Source organism: Ceratotherium simum, chromosome 21 (genome assembly GCF_057802395.1).
Source record: "Ceratotherium simum simum isolate JZ-2026a chromosome 21, ASM5780239v1, whole genome shotgun sequence".
In the NCBI taxonomy this organism is placed as follows: Eukaryota; Metazoa; Chordata; class Mammalia; order Perissodactyla; family Rhinocerotidae; genus Ceratotherium; species Ceratotherium simum.
Genome location: NC_141920.1, coordinates 24,337,877 through 24,352,394, shown reverse-complemented (window position 1 = coordinate 24,352,394; position 14,518 = coordinate 24,337,877). Strand labels below are relative to the sequence as shown.

Below are 14,518 nucleotides of genomic sequence, written 5' to 3'. Positions count from 1 at the left end.
TGAAGGTGAGAAAACTCCAGAACCGGTCGCCCTGTCTATAGCGACCCAGTAGCGGGTCACCTCACTCTTCACGCAGTTGTCAACTGTACTCGAGTTTGTGGACTGAGCACTGCGCAGGCGCACTTAGAACCAGGTGACGACACACATGCGCAGTGTGTAGCCCCGAAGCCAAAAGGGGGCTGATTGAGGGCAAGTTTTTTTTCTGTTACCAAAACTTCCGTTGCTCGAATCCAGTGACTGTGGCTGTCTCCATTTCTGGCGAGGGAATTTTACATCTCTTAATACAATCCCCCTTTCCATCTGGGCCGCTCTAGTAAATTGGCTGCCACTACTCAACATGGCGGGAAGCCCCCTGAGCCGCGCAGTCCGCCTATAGGAGCGCTACCCGGCGGGGCGGGGCCCTGCGAAAGGGCGGGAGTTTGGGGGGCGGGGTCTGGGACCAGCCGGGTGGTGGGCCCCCGCCCCTGGCCGGGCCTTAGCGGTGGCTTCAGCCGCCCCGGCGCTGACGAGCAGGCTGGGAATCCACGGGAGCCGCGCGTGGTGAGGTGGGGCCTCAAAGGCAGGCGGGAGGTGCCCGGGTTAACTGTCCGAGGCCTAGAGACCGGCCCGCCTAGGGCGCCCTAGGGAATCTCGTTCGGGCAGCGGCCTCCCGTTCCCCGGGAGGAACCCGAGGCCCAGAGAGGGGCTGGGACCCATCCTGCTGCCGCCACCGCTCTGGGCTCCAGTCCGCGCCGAAAGGGATCTTCCCGACCCTCGTATCCAATAGCCGAGGAGCCCCAGGTTGTCAGGATATGGCGCTGCGCTCTCCTGCCCGTCTGGCTCCCGGTCCCAGAGTTTGCGGCTCATGGCACGTGATCTGTCCGAAAGCCCAGTCCCACCCGCCGCCGCGCTCTGGAACTCTTGATTCTTCGGGACCCAACTCAATCACTTCCTCGGAAACCTTTCCCAATCGCTTTCTGCAGGCGCACTTAATCTCGCTGCTGGGTTTTTGCACTCATTGCACCGAGTTACTTTTCCTGCCCCTCTTTTACACCCGTGCGCTTGTTGGGGCGTTATGCCTTGCCTTTTTCATCTCGATATCCCAGGATCTGGCACATGATGATAATAATAATAGCTCATATTTACTGAATAGTCATAAAGTGACTAAATGTCAAGTGCTACTAAATGCATTACATGTAAAGGCCCATTTAATCCTCACAGCAGTTCCTTAAGGTGGGTTCCAGATCTTCACGTTTTATGCTTGAAGAAACCGAGGCACTCATAGATCAGTTTGCCTAGAGCCCACAACTAATATGTGAATTGAGCTGGGAAATGAATTCTAGGCTGTCTGTCCCCAGAGCATGTGATAATTTCACTAAGTTGCCTTTGGGTTTGTTAAATGTCTGTTGAATTGGTCTTTACATTAGCTCTTGAGTTATGGAGGCCAGGATTATGATGCACATTTTACTGAGAAGACTTCTTTAGAAAGGAGAATTGATGTTCCCAAATGTATAGAGTGAGTTTAAGACAGAACCCAGGCTAGACCCTGCTGCTAGCCTTGTGTTCCTTCAGGCACTCTGTACCTTTCTTTGCTCCTTTTCCATCAGAGAACTGTAGACCTAGACCTCATCATTTCACACCTGTCAGGAAGTGTCCCTCACAGAGCTGTGATTTCATATTTCATGATTTAGGAGGCAGCCTAATGGAGAGGACATAGGGTTTGGGAGCAGATTGGGGTTCAATCTTTGCTCTGCCACTGACCAGTTATATCCCTTCCATTTTTTGAACCTCAGTTTTCTTGTCTGTAAAATGAGGACAATAATCTTATCTCAAAAGGTTTTTTATGAAGATTGCAAATAATTGTTGTGAGAGAGTAAAGTGCTATACAAACTACATGATCTGTTTTTTACCTTTTATAATTTTTTTATTTATTTATTTTTTTCCCCCAAAGCCCCAGTAGATAGTTGTATGTCATAGTTGCACATCCTTCTAGTTGCTGTATGTGGGACGTGGCCTCAGCATGGCTGGAGAAGCAGTACCTCGGTGTGCACCCAGGATCCGAACCTGGGCCGCCAGCAGCGGAGCAAGCGCACTTAACTGCTAAGCCACGGGGCTGGCCCTGTTTTTTTACCTTTTAGAAGGTTATAGAACTGTCAGCATTTTGCGAGACCATTGATGATATGGCCCATGTTACCTAATGTCCTTATATTCATTCAATCAGTCAGTCAAATATGTAATGAGTACCTGCCATATATCAGGCACTGTTTTAGGAGCTGGGACTATAGCAGGCAATAAAACAATGTTCTTGCACTTGGGAAATTTACATTCTGATAGGTGTATTACACATAATAATCAGATAGGGTCAGGTAAAGCATGGTAAGGTAAATAAAAATACCAGTGTGTGTGAAGGAGTGGTGGTATTTTATACTGGGTGGTTAGGGAACAACTTACTGAGAAGGCGACATTTGAACAGAGATCTGAAGGTGGTAAGGGAGTGAATCATGAAGATAACAAGAAAGAGGGCCTGAGATGAGTGTGTGTGGCTTGGTGTGTTCCAAGCACATACAGCAAGGAGGGCTGTGTGGCTGGAGGGGTGTCAGCAAAAAGGAGAGGAGTAAGAAATGGAATTAAAACAATTGGAGGCTGGGATAAAATAATTAGGACCCTGTAGGCCATTAGATTGATTTCGGTTTTCACTCTGAGTAGACATTGGAGAGTTCTGAGTGGCGTAATCTATCACTGTTTTAAAAGGATCACTCTGACTATTCTGTTGAGAAAAAAACAAATTTTGGAAACAAGGGTGGAAGCATCCTACCGTCTAGGAAGATTTTGCAGTAATACAGATGTATTACTTATCTATTGCTGTGCAAGGAATTACCCCCAAATTTAGCAGTTTGAAACAATAATTATTTATTATCTTATACAATTGTAGGTCAGAAATCTGGGAGCAGCTTAGCTGGGTGTTTCTGCTTTAGGGTCTCTCAGGAGATTGCAGTCAAGCTGATGGCTGATCTGCTCCCAAGATGGTCCCTTACCACTGGGCCTCTTCACAGGGCTGCCTGAGTCTCTTGAGGATACGTCAGAGAGAGGGGGAGAGAGAGAAAGAGAGAGACAGACAGAAGCTATAGTGCCTTTTAGGACCTTGTCTTGGAAGTCATTTCTACTTTATTCCAGCTCACACTCAAGGGAAGAGACTTAGGCTTCTTGTGAGGAGGAGGAGTATCAAAGAATTTGTGGGCATACCTTGAAGCCACCACACCAGGCAAGAGAGAGTGGCTTGGCTCAGGGTGGTGGTGGTGAGGGGTCAAAAAGCGATAGGATCTGGTAGAGCCAGCAGGATTTGCTGATGGATTGGTTATAGAGTGTGAGAGAATGGAGTAAGTATGACTGTAAGTCTTTTGGCTTGAGCAACTGGAAGGATGGAGTTGCCATTTACTGAAATGGGAAAGATTGGAAGAGCAGGAGTTCACTTTAGGACAAGTTAACTTTGAGATGCCTGTTAGACATGTATGTGGAGAAGTTAAGTAGATGTTTGGATTTCGTATAGAAATGTATAGGAGTGTGAATTTCCAGAGGGAAGTGTGGGCTGGAGACATAACACTGGGAGTCATGGGTGTATAGGTGCTATTGTAAGCCATGAACTGGATGAGATTACCTAGGAAATAAATGGGGATGAGGAACAGGTCTGAAGCCTGAGCCCTGGGACCTCCAACCTTTAAATGTTGGGGAGATGAGGAGGAGCTAGCAAAGGAGACTGAAGGGAGAGGCCAGAAATGTGGGAGGAGGGGAGAGAGAGAGGCCCCACCTACGAGATTTATATAAGGAGCTGCATGCTAATTTTTAAGGAACAGAAATGGTCTCTGCAGACAAATATATATAGTTTCTTTGCTCAGGAAATAAAATGTTTGTGCCCTCAAGTGATTTTCCTTTTTTGCTTTAAGTGACAGATTCTATTTAATAATACCAGTCCACGTCTTAGTCCTTGCTGCATTTACACCTCTACTCCAAGTATAGATGGTGTTGCTTCTATTTTAAACTGTGTTTAAATACTCCTGTTGGAGTATTTTCGATGAGGGGAAGCTCAGTACATAATTTATATCACTGTTCTGTCACTTTCCACCCTAGGTTCAGAGGTTACTGCCCTTCCTGGTCTGATTCCTAGCAAAAGGAGGAAGTCGGTCTTGTTCATTTCCATATCACTGTGGCTGACTGCCCAATACTGAACTGGAATTCATGAGTGTTTATGGGATAAATTAATGTACAAAAGAATATTTTTCCTGTTCCTGCAGTAATAATATAACATCTGTTCAGTGGTTTACAGTTTACAAAGCACACTGACATCCATTATCTCATTTGAATGCAATCCAGTCTGTTACCATTTGCCAGCTATTGACCTTTTCCTTTTCTGAGGGACATTGAAACCTACCCTTCTTTTGGAGCTCTGCTAGTTTATTCTCTGGCTGATCTGACAGTGTGTTAATAAAAGGGTGCTGAACTGCATCTTGAGGAAGCTCAGAACTAAATCTCAATTTCAGAAAGATTCCTGATATAATTTTTCTGTATTCTATCCCTCTTATTCTTGTTTTAGTGAGTTTAAGTTTTATGGGGCTTTTGGGGGTTTTAATCATAAAACACTTCAAATCATTTAAAAAATAAATTTATTTTTTAGAACAATTTTAGATTTACAGAAAAATTTCCTGGTACTACAGAGAGTTCCCATATACCCTGCACCCAGTTCCCCTATTAGTAACATTTTGCATTAGTATGGTACATTTGCTATAATTTCAAATCATTTTTTCAGGTAAGTGGGGCATGTAAATAAAATATGGACAAAATGAAGTTATTTCATCTCTGTAGGCCTCAGTTTCCTTATCTGTAAAATGAGATGGTTAGACTAAATTTCTAAATAGCTCTAAAATTTTTTAATTATCTGCTAAAGTAAAATCATATAATTCTAATGTAATTCCATTTCTTTACTGAAGCATTACTAATATCACCTTCCTAAATAATGTTTATATATTAGCAGCAGCCTTATCCTAAAAGAGGATTAATATGAGAATTCTGGGAACTATGGCAGGGCTGCTCATAGAGCTATTAGGTTGAACTACATGAAATTATCATTTTTTATAGGTTAAAAAAAATGGGCAAATATTGACAATATCATATGGTTCAACCTAATATTTTGGGTGTAGGGATTCAACGGAGGGTGAGGGAATATTTGGGGCCTCTGAGACTCCCACTTGTGCAAAAGCCTAGCCCAGCCCTCACAGTGTTAGGAGAGAAAAGGGTCCTCAGGTCCCTTGAAGCAACTTTGGAGCTACCCTTTTTGTTGGTGGTGTTGGCAGTAAGAACTGTTTCCCAGCACGTTTTTGCCTCCAACTAGCAGAGAAAGATTGAGCCAGCATTTCACAGAGCCACAGTAAGCTGGCTGACATAGTCTTGGTGGAAAGTAAGGGCAGAAAAGGAGGATGTTTGGAGTATGTGGGAAGACTGTATTAACCCGGCTTATAGGCTAGGAAGAGGCAGCCTGGGGTATTGGTGCCACTAAGCCTTCATGGGTGCCATCTACTCTTCCTACTTGATGCACTTTCCATACTGTCTAGTACAAGCTCTGCAAACCCAGGTATCTTCAGTTGCCCAGGAGGTAATGTAAATTAGTAAACTGAGTTTTCCTCTATAACTTTTATAAGAAAAACACCGCGCAAGTGCAATGATAAATGACAACTGAAATCTGCTATCAATGTGAGGGACAGAATAGGCTGGGTTAGGGGGCACGGGGGCAGAGACTGGTGAACTGGAGAGCACATGGTCTATCTAAAGGGGGCAGACACTGTTTAACTGTTTAACTGCAGCTGGTTGTTGCCTTATAGAAATGTGGGTCAAGGGTCACTAGATATTCTGGTTTTCCAAAGGAGCCAGAAACAGGAATTTTTATATGCTTTTTCCCAATGGTATATGTTAGCACCTGATTTGAATTCTTAACCATTGTATAGGCCACACAATGATTGAAAAGAGCCAGCAGGCCACATTTGTAACCTCTGGCCAAAGGTTAGATCTGCCAGGGGTGAGGCTCACATGCATTTCTTCGTTATGCGTTATTGACAACCCACTAATGACCAAAATGAGTTAGACAGCTTCTGCCTTTGAGGAACTCATAGATTAGTAGAGAAGATAGACAAATAATAATGGTAAAATGTAACATAGACATTATGTGTGCGCGCGCGTGTGCGTGTGAGTGTGATTAATTCTTCCTGGATGCGTCTGGGAGGATGTGATAGGAAGTGGCGTTTTAGCCAGGATGCAGGAGATCAGCAGTTTGGTGCATTAAAGGGATTTGGGGCCCCTGAAACTCCCACTGTATGTGCAAATGTTAGATTTGCATTTGCTGTATATACAATTTTCTTCAGATTATGAGACTGATGTGCTGCGGGCTATACCAAGGGGGCAGCTCTAATATACCATTTTCTTGATAAGCAGTTGGAAATACAGATACTCATTACCCTGCTGGTGGATGGCTCAGGGTTAATAAAATGAGAGAACTCTAACCACCTCCCTCCCCCCAGGTTGTCGTGTGTTTTAGGGGCCTAAGAAACTCAGAGGTCATGTTGTTGAGTGCCCTTGTTTTTGGATGAGGAGACTGAAAGGAAGTGGCATGCCCAAGGTCACAGAGCCATTAGAAGCAGAGCTTGGACTAACATCCCGAACTCTTGTTGACCACCTGCCTCCCGCTCTCCTAGGTATCTCTGAAGGTCACTGGCTGGGCTGGCCTCCCCTGCCCTGCAGGTGGCCCTTTGCCCTGTTTTAGCCCAGATCCTGGTGGTAAGGAGTGTTTGCCATCCTGCTGAAGCCGGTTCCTTCTTCCCTCTTCTTTTTTGGATCCCATGCCTGAAATCTGAAATGCCTGCTACTCCATTTCTTTGTCAGCGAGTCAGACTACTTGTATTCAAATCCCTAATCAATCAAATGCCAACTGTATGAACTAGGATAAATTGCTTAACCTTTCAAATTTCTCTACTGTGGCTTAACTTTTGTAAGCCTCAGTTTCCTTGTCCATATATAAGGCGTTATAGTAGTACCAACACTGCAGTGTGATATGAAGGCGTTGGAAGGTTTCAAGATTCTTCTTTTGACAAAATGGTGTAATAAGTGTAAAGCATTTAAAGCGACTGACCGTAGAAGCACTTAGCAAGTATTGATGATGATAATGATGATTCACACAGTTCACAGCCCCCCAGTTTGGGTTAAATGCCCTTGCTTTGTTTCCCTGTACTATCCTGGGATGTCTTTATTATTGTACATACCACATTGTATTGTAATTGTGTCTATCTCACCTGCTAGACTAAAAACACCTTCAATGATTCATCGCACCGATGTTTATCGGGCACTGTGCCAGGCTCTAGGGATGCAATGGTAAACCAGGAACTCTTGGTCTAGTGCAGAGTTCAAAAGGCATGCCAGAAAACACTAGTCTTGTGAGCTTGTCTCATGACTAAATAAATTTGGGAAATGATGCTCATCATAGCCCCCACTTAGAGGTTAGGGTCCATCTTAGTATTTTAAAGGCTCTGAGGAGTCCTGTAGTAAAGGAACCTATTTACTTTGTCCAGCCCAGCTTTGCCAGACTTAATGAGTGTTTGCTGAATACATTTGAGTCATCTAGACAGTCATTTCAACTCCTCTGTGTGCTTTGGTCTCCAGCTCAAGAGGAGGTCCAAGCGGCACAGCAATGATTAGAGACTCTGCTGGAAGCGAACAGCCTCTGGCTGCATAGGGGCCTGTGGACTTACTGTCTGGTGCCCCCATGGAGACAAGAGGCCCTGGGTTGAACAATATGAAGCCCCAGTCACTGCAGCTAGTGCTGGAGGAGCAGGTACTGGCGCTACAGCAGCAGATGGCAGAGAACCAGGCAGCCTCCTGGCGAAAGCTGAAGAGCTCCCAGGAGGCCCAGCAGAGGCAAGCAACCCTCGTGAGGAAGCTGCAGGCCAAGGTGAGGCAGCTGCCCTTTCAGAGAGGAGAAAAGAGGAGACCACGTCCTACGGTTTGGTGCTGGGGTGGGATAAGGATTGCAGGAGGTAGAACCTCTTGCAGCTGAGGGGCATGTCCCCTCAGGCATGTTTGGGCATGTCCCAAACAGCCTCTCCTTTGATGCTCACAACTGCTCCATGAGCTATATATTATGTGTACGTTCACGAGGGTTAAATTAGTTGTCTAGGGTTGCTCTCCTAGTCTAGAGCTAGGACCTGACCTAGGTGTTCTGGCTCCAAAGCCCATGATCTTGCCTCTCCAATACATGAGGGCTATAGAAGGTATTATTTAAATACCCAAATAGAAACTATAAGTTGTTATAGCCTTACCTCACTGTTATCACCCAGTCCCCCGTTCATAGCGGGTTTGCCCAAGATCCTTGGGGGGCCTTGGGTTTGGACTGTTTGTACCAGCCCATCGCCCACATCCTGCTCTGTTTGCCTCAGGTGTTGCAGTACCGGACCTGGTGCCAAGAGCTGGAGAAGCGGCTGGAAGCCACTGGGGTGAGTGAGGCTGAGTTCTGTGCTCCCCCTGAGCCCTCAGTGAATATACTTGTTAGGCTTCATTTGCTGGCTGAGGGAGGTGATAAGGCAGTGTTTCGTAGAAGCCTCTTTCTTCAGCCCCCTAGAGCTTTACCACACAGATACCTTTATTGGACCTAGCTATTCCTGGCCTGTCAGACACCAACTCTTGGCTCTCTAAGGGCAAAATGCAGCTTCAGGAGACTTAATCAGATTGGAAGGAGGTGGAATCAGAGGGAAGAAATCCATTTTTCCTCCAGAAGGTGTCAGTGTTTATCTGTCGTAGAGAGATGTGTGCCTTTTCAGGCCTAAAAGGCATGTTTGTGGCAGAGGGATTTACTTATTTGTGCTGTCTGCTGGATAGAACTGGCTTTGAAAAACACATTTGCCTTTGTTCCAGCTCCCTCTCGGCACCTTCTCACATTCCCCTCAGAAAAATTCTCTCAGGAAGGAAAGAACCAAAACTTATTGAGTACCATTCTATGTTGGCCAGGCATCATTAGACGTCATCATATAATTGTCATTTATTCTGCAAAGCAACTTTCTGAGGGGAATGAGATCACCCTCATTTTGTAGCTGAAGACTTTGTGGCTCTGAGAAGTTAAGTAACTTCCCAAGGTCCAAAAATTAGTGTAGTAAGAGTCAAGGCCATTAGTGAAGATATATGTTTCTTAGGTTGAAAGTTCTTTTCACTACAAATGCCATCTTTCAGGAGAGGTCACTGGTTCACTTTTGGAGAGAGGGATGAAGGGGATTTGCTTTCAGGATGCAGTGATTGAGAAAAGAGGCATATTGCTAAGAAAAGGGGAGAAAGAATGAAAAGAAAGTGGTCTGCTGTAGAAGGGGGCATCAGGGACTTGGCCTGAGTGATGTTCTGTTTGGAGGTAAATAAGGCTTGTCTCTGTCTGGCTAAGGGACCAATCCCTCAGAGATGGGAAGGTGTGGAGGAGCCAAACCTGGAACAGCTGCTAATCCGATTGGAGGAGGAGCAACAGAGGTGATGGACCCCAAATTCTATGGCCTGGCTGAGTGGCTAGTGGGTGGAAAAGGCTGATGGGAAACCTCTGTCCTCAGGGCTAACGTGGATTAGAACCAGGCACTTCAGCCTTAGCCCTCCAGTTCCTGGCAATGGAAAATTCCGGTGGTTGTCATCTTACTCCAAGAAGTCCAAGGGTTGGACCAGACCTTTATTTTGCTCTTGCTCCTACCCCTCCCCAGTGCAGGTGTGAGAGTCTAGCAGAGGTGAACACCCAGCTTCGGCTGCACATGGAAAAAGCTGACGTGGTAAATAAAGCCCTTCGGGAAGATGTGGAAAAATTGACAGTAGACTGGAGCCGGGCCCGGGATGAGCTCATGAGGAAGGAGAGCCAGTGGCGCATGGAGCAGGAGGTAGGAGGAACAGGGGTTGGAACTGTGAGAGGAGGGCTGTGCACTCTGGGCACTGCCCTGGTCAGTGCTGGAAGGAATTAACTTCAGGACTTGAATGGAAACTGGGCTGCTGTTAAAGTCTCTGGCCATCGTTTCCACTCATGCAACTTTGCCCTGCTCAAGCCTTCAGCTTAGTTCTGTCCTTACCTGCCTACTCGAGATTTTGCTGGCAGGTATGACATGACACTCGAAGCAACTCTGTTCCTCCATAAGTGACTAGCTTAGGTTTTGTTTTTTCGTTTTTTTGCTAAGGAAGAATCTCCCTGAGCTAACATCTACTGCCAATCTTCCTCTTTTTGTATGTGAGCCACTGCCACAGCATGGCCACTGACAGAAGACTGGTATAGGTCCACAGCCAGGAACTGAACCTGGGCGACTGAAGCAGAGCATGCTGAACTTAACCACTAGGCCACTGGGGCTGGCCCCTGGCTTAGGTTTTAGATGGATTTGAAAACTTGCTGACTCCCCTCATCTGGAGGTCTACATATCTGGATGCTAAGGAGGTAGCTGTTGAAATTGGGGAAGAAAGACCAGATATGGAGGCTGGGAAGTTTTCAGATCCCAGCTAAAGGAAACTGTGTTTCTTGAGCCTTTGCTCTGTGCCAGGTATTATGCCAGGTGATTAACATATAGTATGTCATTTAATCCTTGTTATAAGTCTGTGGTAATAATGGCAATAGCTCCCCTTTGTTGAGCAGCTACTGTTCATCCTTTTCTAATCTAGCTCAGAGGAAGGCCGTATACTAATCTCAGGCCTTTTGATTTCTTGAATCTCACTGCTAACTTTGTTAAACTCTTCAGCATAACCTGAATATAGACACCCATTCATAAGCTATCTCCTGTAAGTCCCTCCTTACCTCCCCCCTAGCAGTCAGGAGGAATCCAAGACTCTTGTGTTAGCAAAAGATACTCCTCTGCCCTTTGATGTGACCTGGGTTTCTGAACACACAGTTCTTCAAGGGCTACCTGAAAGGAGAGCATGGTCGGCTTCTCAGTCTATGGCGGGAGGTGGTGACCTTCCGACGCCACTTCCTGGAGATGAAGTCAGCCACTGACAGGTTAGTGTGGGGATAAGAAGGGAGGAGGTTTGCCCCTACCGATTCTTTTGGGCTACTGTAGAAGGGCGGGGGGGTGGGGGTCAGGTACAGGGAGAACGTGGGGGAGGAGAAGAGTTGGTGGGGAGAGATGGTATTGTTGGATTCGGATTTTTCCCAGACCTGCTCCTCAGGCTTCACTGGGCCTGATCTCCATGCTCCCTTCCCTGGTCCCTGTTGGAGTCTGCTCTTTCTTTACTTATGTTCAGAGATCTGACAGAGCTCAAGGCTGAGCATGTGAGGCTTTCAGGGTCCCTGTTGACCTGTTGTCTGCGCTTGACTGTGGGAGCACAGTCTCGGGAATCTGATGGATCTGGGAGACTGGATGGGAGTGAGCCAGCCCAGCTGCTGCTGCTACTAGCAAAGACCCAGGAGCTGGAAAAGGAAGCTCATGAAAGGAGCCAGGAGTTAATACAGCTGAAGAGTCAAGGAGAACTGGAGAAGGCTGAGCTTCAGGATCGGTGAGATGGGCTGGGGTCCTAGGAAGGGTCCACTGAGGGAAAGTTGACTCTCTTAGGGAGTTAGAGATAAGCAGGGGAGATATGAAGAGCATTCCTTCCTGGAAGGAGATGTGACAGAAGGTGTCTAGTTTGAAAGCCAATGCCACAGTTGGGGCAATGTCATTGCCCTCTGCCCTCAGATGTCTTGTAGCTGTTTCTCTCCTGTTGACTTACAGAGCTAGCTATGACGCTGTCCTCTATCAATACCAAACTACTTGCCATTCTAGAACAGCCAAGCTCTTCCATGCCTCCCTGCCTTTGTACATGCTGACTTTAGCCTAGAATGCCTCCCTCCTTTCTCTCTCTGCCTTATCCTTTAAGGCAGTGTCACCTCTTCTATGAAGCCTACTCTGACCTCAATAGCCTATTCAATTACTATGCCCCAGTGTGGTCTTTTGACCTGCTTGTTACAGCATTGATCTCATTGATTATTTAGTTTCCTTTTTTTTTTTTTTGTTAGGCTCTTTTATTTTTTTGGATTATAATAAAATGAATTTTTAAAAAATGATGATAAGAGGGGCAGGGTCATAAGCAAAGAGCCCCATTTGAATCTCAAGGCAAAGGTCTGTTTATACCCCATGGTTAGGGTTGTGTCTCCACCTGTTGGCAGTGTACGTAAATTGCAGTTTGTCTTGTTTTGGGTGGTGGCGGCACTGAGAAACACAAGAGAAGACCATGTCTTGTAAGTTCTGTGTCTCTAGTGCTTTGCACTTCATCTGCCATATAGTATACACTCTATAAATGTTTGTTGAATGATGCAATAATTGAATGAATGACCATACAGTGAGCTAAGGCTCTTAGAGATAGTACAGAATAAAATTATTAAGACTTTGAAAATAAAATTGAACTCACAGATGACATTCATTCAAGAAATACATGTTTAGCTACTCATATAAGGCCAGGTACTGAACTCCAGAATATAGTGTTAAGTGATAAAGATGTATGGTGATTTCCCTGAATTTTGAGGTTAATATTAGGGAGGTTGACCATAATCTCCCCAAGTTGCCTCTCCTTTTTCCCTATCAGAGTCAGAACCTTGGGCTGGAGGGACCTTGGGACTATCCCATGTCGCAATTCTGATGTTCTTATTGGATTCAGGGTGCTTGACTTCAAGATCAAGCGGGGCCTAGAAGGGCCTGGGCCAGGGCTTTCCTTCAGCTCTCGGGCCCCCAAACACGTGTTCCAGCCTTGAGATGTGGTAAATCCCTGCATGTGTCTGAGTGGCTTTTGGTTTCCCCTGCACTTCAAGGCTGTAGCATCATGTGGTGTTCAGGGAGTGCAGAGGGGCTGGGGGTTCCCAAGGGACTGTGGGGAGGCTGCAATGGGGGTGTTTTTATTGGGGCTGTGGTGTGCTGCATACTAGCTCAGTCCACATCAGTGGGCTGCCCAGGTGACAGTGCTGTGCTCTTCCCTTCAGGGTGACCGAGCTCTCTGCTCTGCTGACCCAGTCTCAGAAGCAAAATGAAGATTATGAAAAGATGGTAAAGGCTCTGAGAGAGACAATGGAAATTCTGGTACATGATCCTTTGTTCTGGAAAGGAGTTGGGAATAGGCCTGTACGTTCCTTGTCCTTTATGGGCAGATAGTACAGGATACCAGTTAAATAATCCTCGATGAAATCCCCTAAAACGAAAAAATAAATTTTGGCTGAATCTGAAAATTAATTAACTCATTCGTTTATTCATTCAATAAACATTAACTGTCTACCACCCCTACTATATTTCTGGGGAAACTACAATGGCATATGCATGCAGTGTGTCCTTATCAGAGAGAGTGGGACACACATTAAGGGGCACACTGGTAAACGAGGAAGGGGACATGTAGAGAGAATACAAAATGTAGTCATATGGGAAACAACCGAGGAGTATGGCAGTGGTTAGCCTGGAGAATATATCTGAAGGAGTGACATTGGGGAAAAGAGTTGGCTTGTTTAATGTTTTCCAGGTGGGCAAAACCAATGTCAATGACTGGACGTCATGGCGAGGTAGAGTTTGACTAACAGCTGGAGCTATTCAGTAGTTGAACAGTCTCGCTTGTGAAGGAGTGAGTTTTGTGTCACTGGCTTAACATTTGCCAGGGCTGTTATCAAAGGGACTCTGTAAGGTTGGATGTTAGAGCCTTTGGCTTGATTCTGCTTTTCGTTTCATCTCTAAGAATGTTCAGATCTCTGATTTTAGGTGGATCCTGAACCCCTATCCACGTGCATACCCCAGTCTTCTCATACAAGCTGGAATAGCTGGGCGCCAGACTTGTTTGTGTCTTTTTGGTTTCTATTGGTCAGGAATCTGCAAATTCAAATGTCTGCCCAGATAATGTAAATGAGTGAAGTGAGATCGGTTGTAAGAATTCTGGTTTTCCAGTGCTGTCAGTGCTGCAGGGGACAGTTGATCTCAGTATTAAGGAAACAATGAGGGTAGTAGGGACTGCAGGACCCTGAAGAATACATGCCTCATCTAGAGGAGACATCCACTGTTCAATTTCAGTAAATTGTTGCCCTATTTGAGTGGGGGCTGGGTATGGCCCATTTGTTAACTTTTTGAGAGAAGCCAGAAATTCAGGTTTTATGAACATCTCTCAATTTTTAATGTTGGTTCAAATTTTTTATAGGCCAAACAAAACATAGCTGCAGGTCTCTGTCTTCAGGCCTTCACTAAGACAATGTGATAGGAATGAAGAGGGGAAATCTTGAGTCTTCAAGTTTAATACTTGCTTTGGGGCTAGAGGATTTGCTGGTTCAGGCTTAGGTCTCATGTGTCAGTTTGCTGTTCAGAGAGGACAGCCATCCTCCATCCAATGACAGCTCACATTTATTGAGCATTTGCTTTGTGCCAGGCACTGTTGTTGAGTAATTTACATGCATTTTTTTCATTTAAGTCTCAAAACAAACCTGTGAAGTAGTTGCTATTAATTACTCCTATTTTAAAGAGAAGGAAACTCGGAGAAGCGTTTGCCTAAGGTTACCAAGCTTGTT

The 14,518-nt window shown here is 45.6% G+C and overlaps 1 protein-coding gene across 5 annotated transcripts in view; it reads left to right on the top strand.

The window, feature by feature from the left end:
- The first annotated feature begins 452 nt into the window (after positions 1-452).
- Positions 453-14,518, top strand: part of CEP250 (centrosomal protein 250) — a 44,510-nt gene continuing 30,444 nt past the window's right edge. For 3 of the 5 annotated variants that reach the window (XM_087445348.1, XM_004430477.3, XM_087445346.1), the window contains exons 1-8: positions 459-545; positions 7,678-7,966; positions 8,451-8,507; positions 9,440-9,522; positions 9,749-9,914; positions 10,905-11,011; positions 11,257-11,508; positions 12,965-13,061. In XM_087445348.1, coding sequence (XP_087301474.1) covers positions 7,781-7,966; positions 8,451-8,507; positions 9,440-9,522; positions 9,749-9,914; positions 10,905-11,011; positions 11,257-11,508; positions 12,965-13,061 — 948 coding nt within the window. In that variant the 5' untranslated portion in view covers positions 459-545; positions 7,678-7,780. Of the gene's footprint in view, positions 546-7,677; positions 7,967-8,450; positions 8,508-9,439; positions 9,523-9,743; positions 9,915-10,904; positions 11,012-11,256; positions 11,509-12,964; positions 13,062-14,518 lie in introns of those variants that run through there. The other 2 variants (XM_087445347.1, XM_087445349.1) reach the window with 2 other exon arrangements.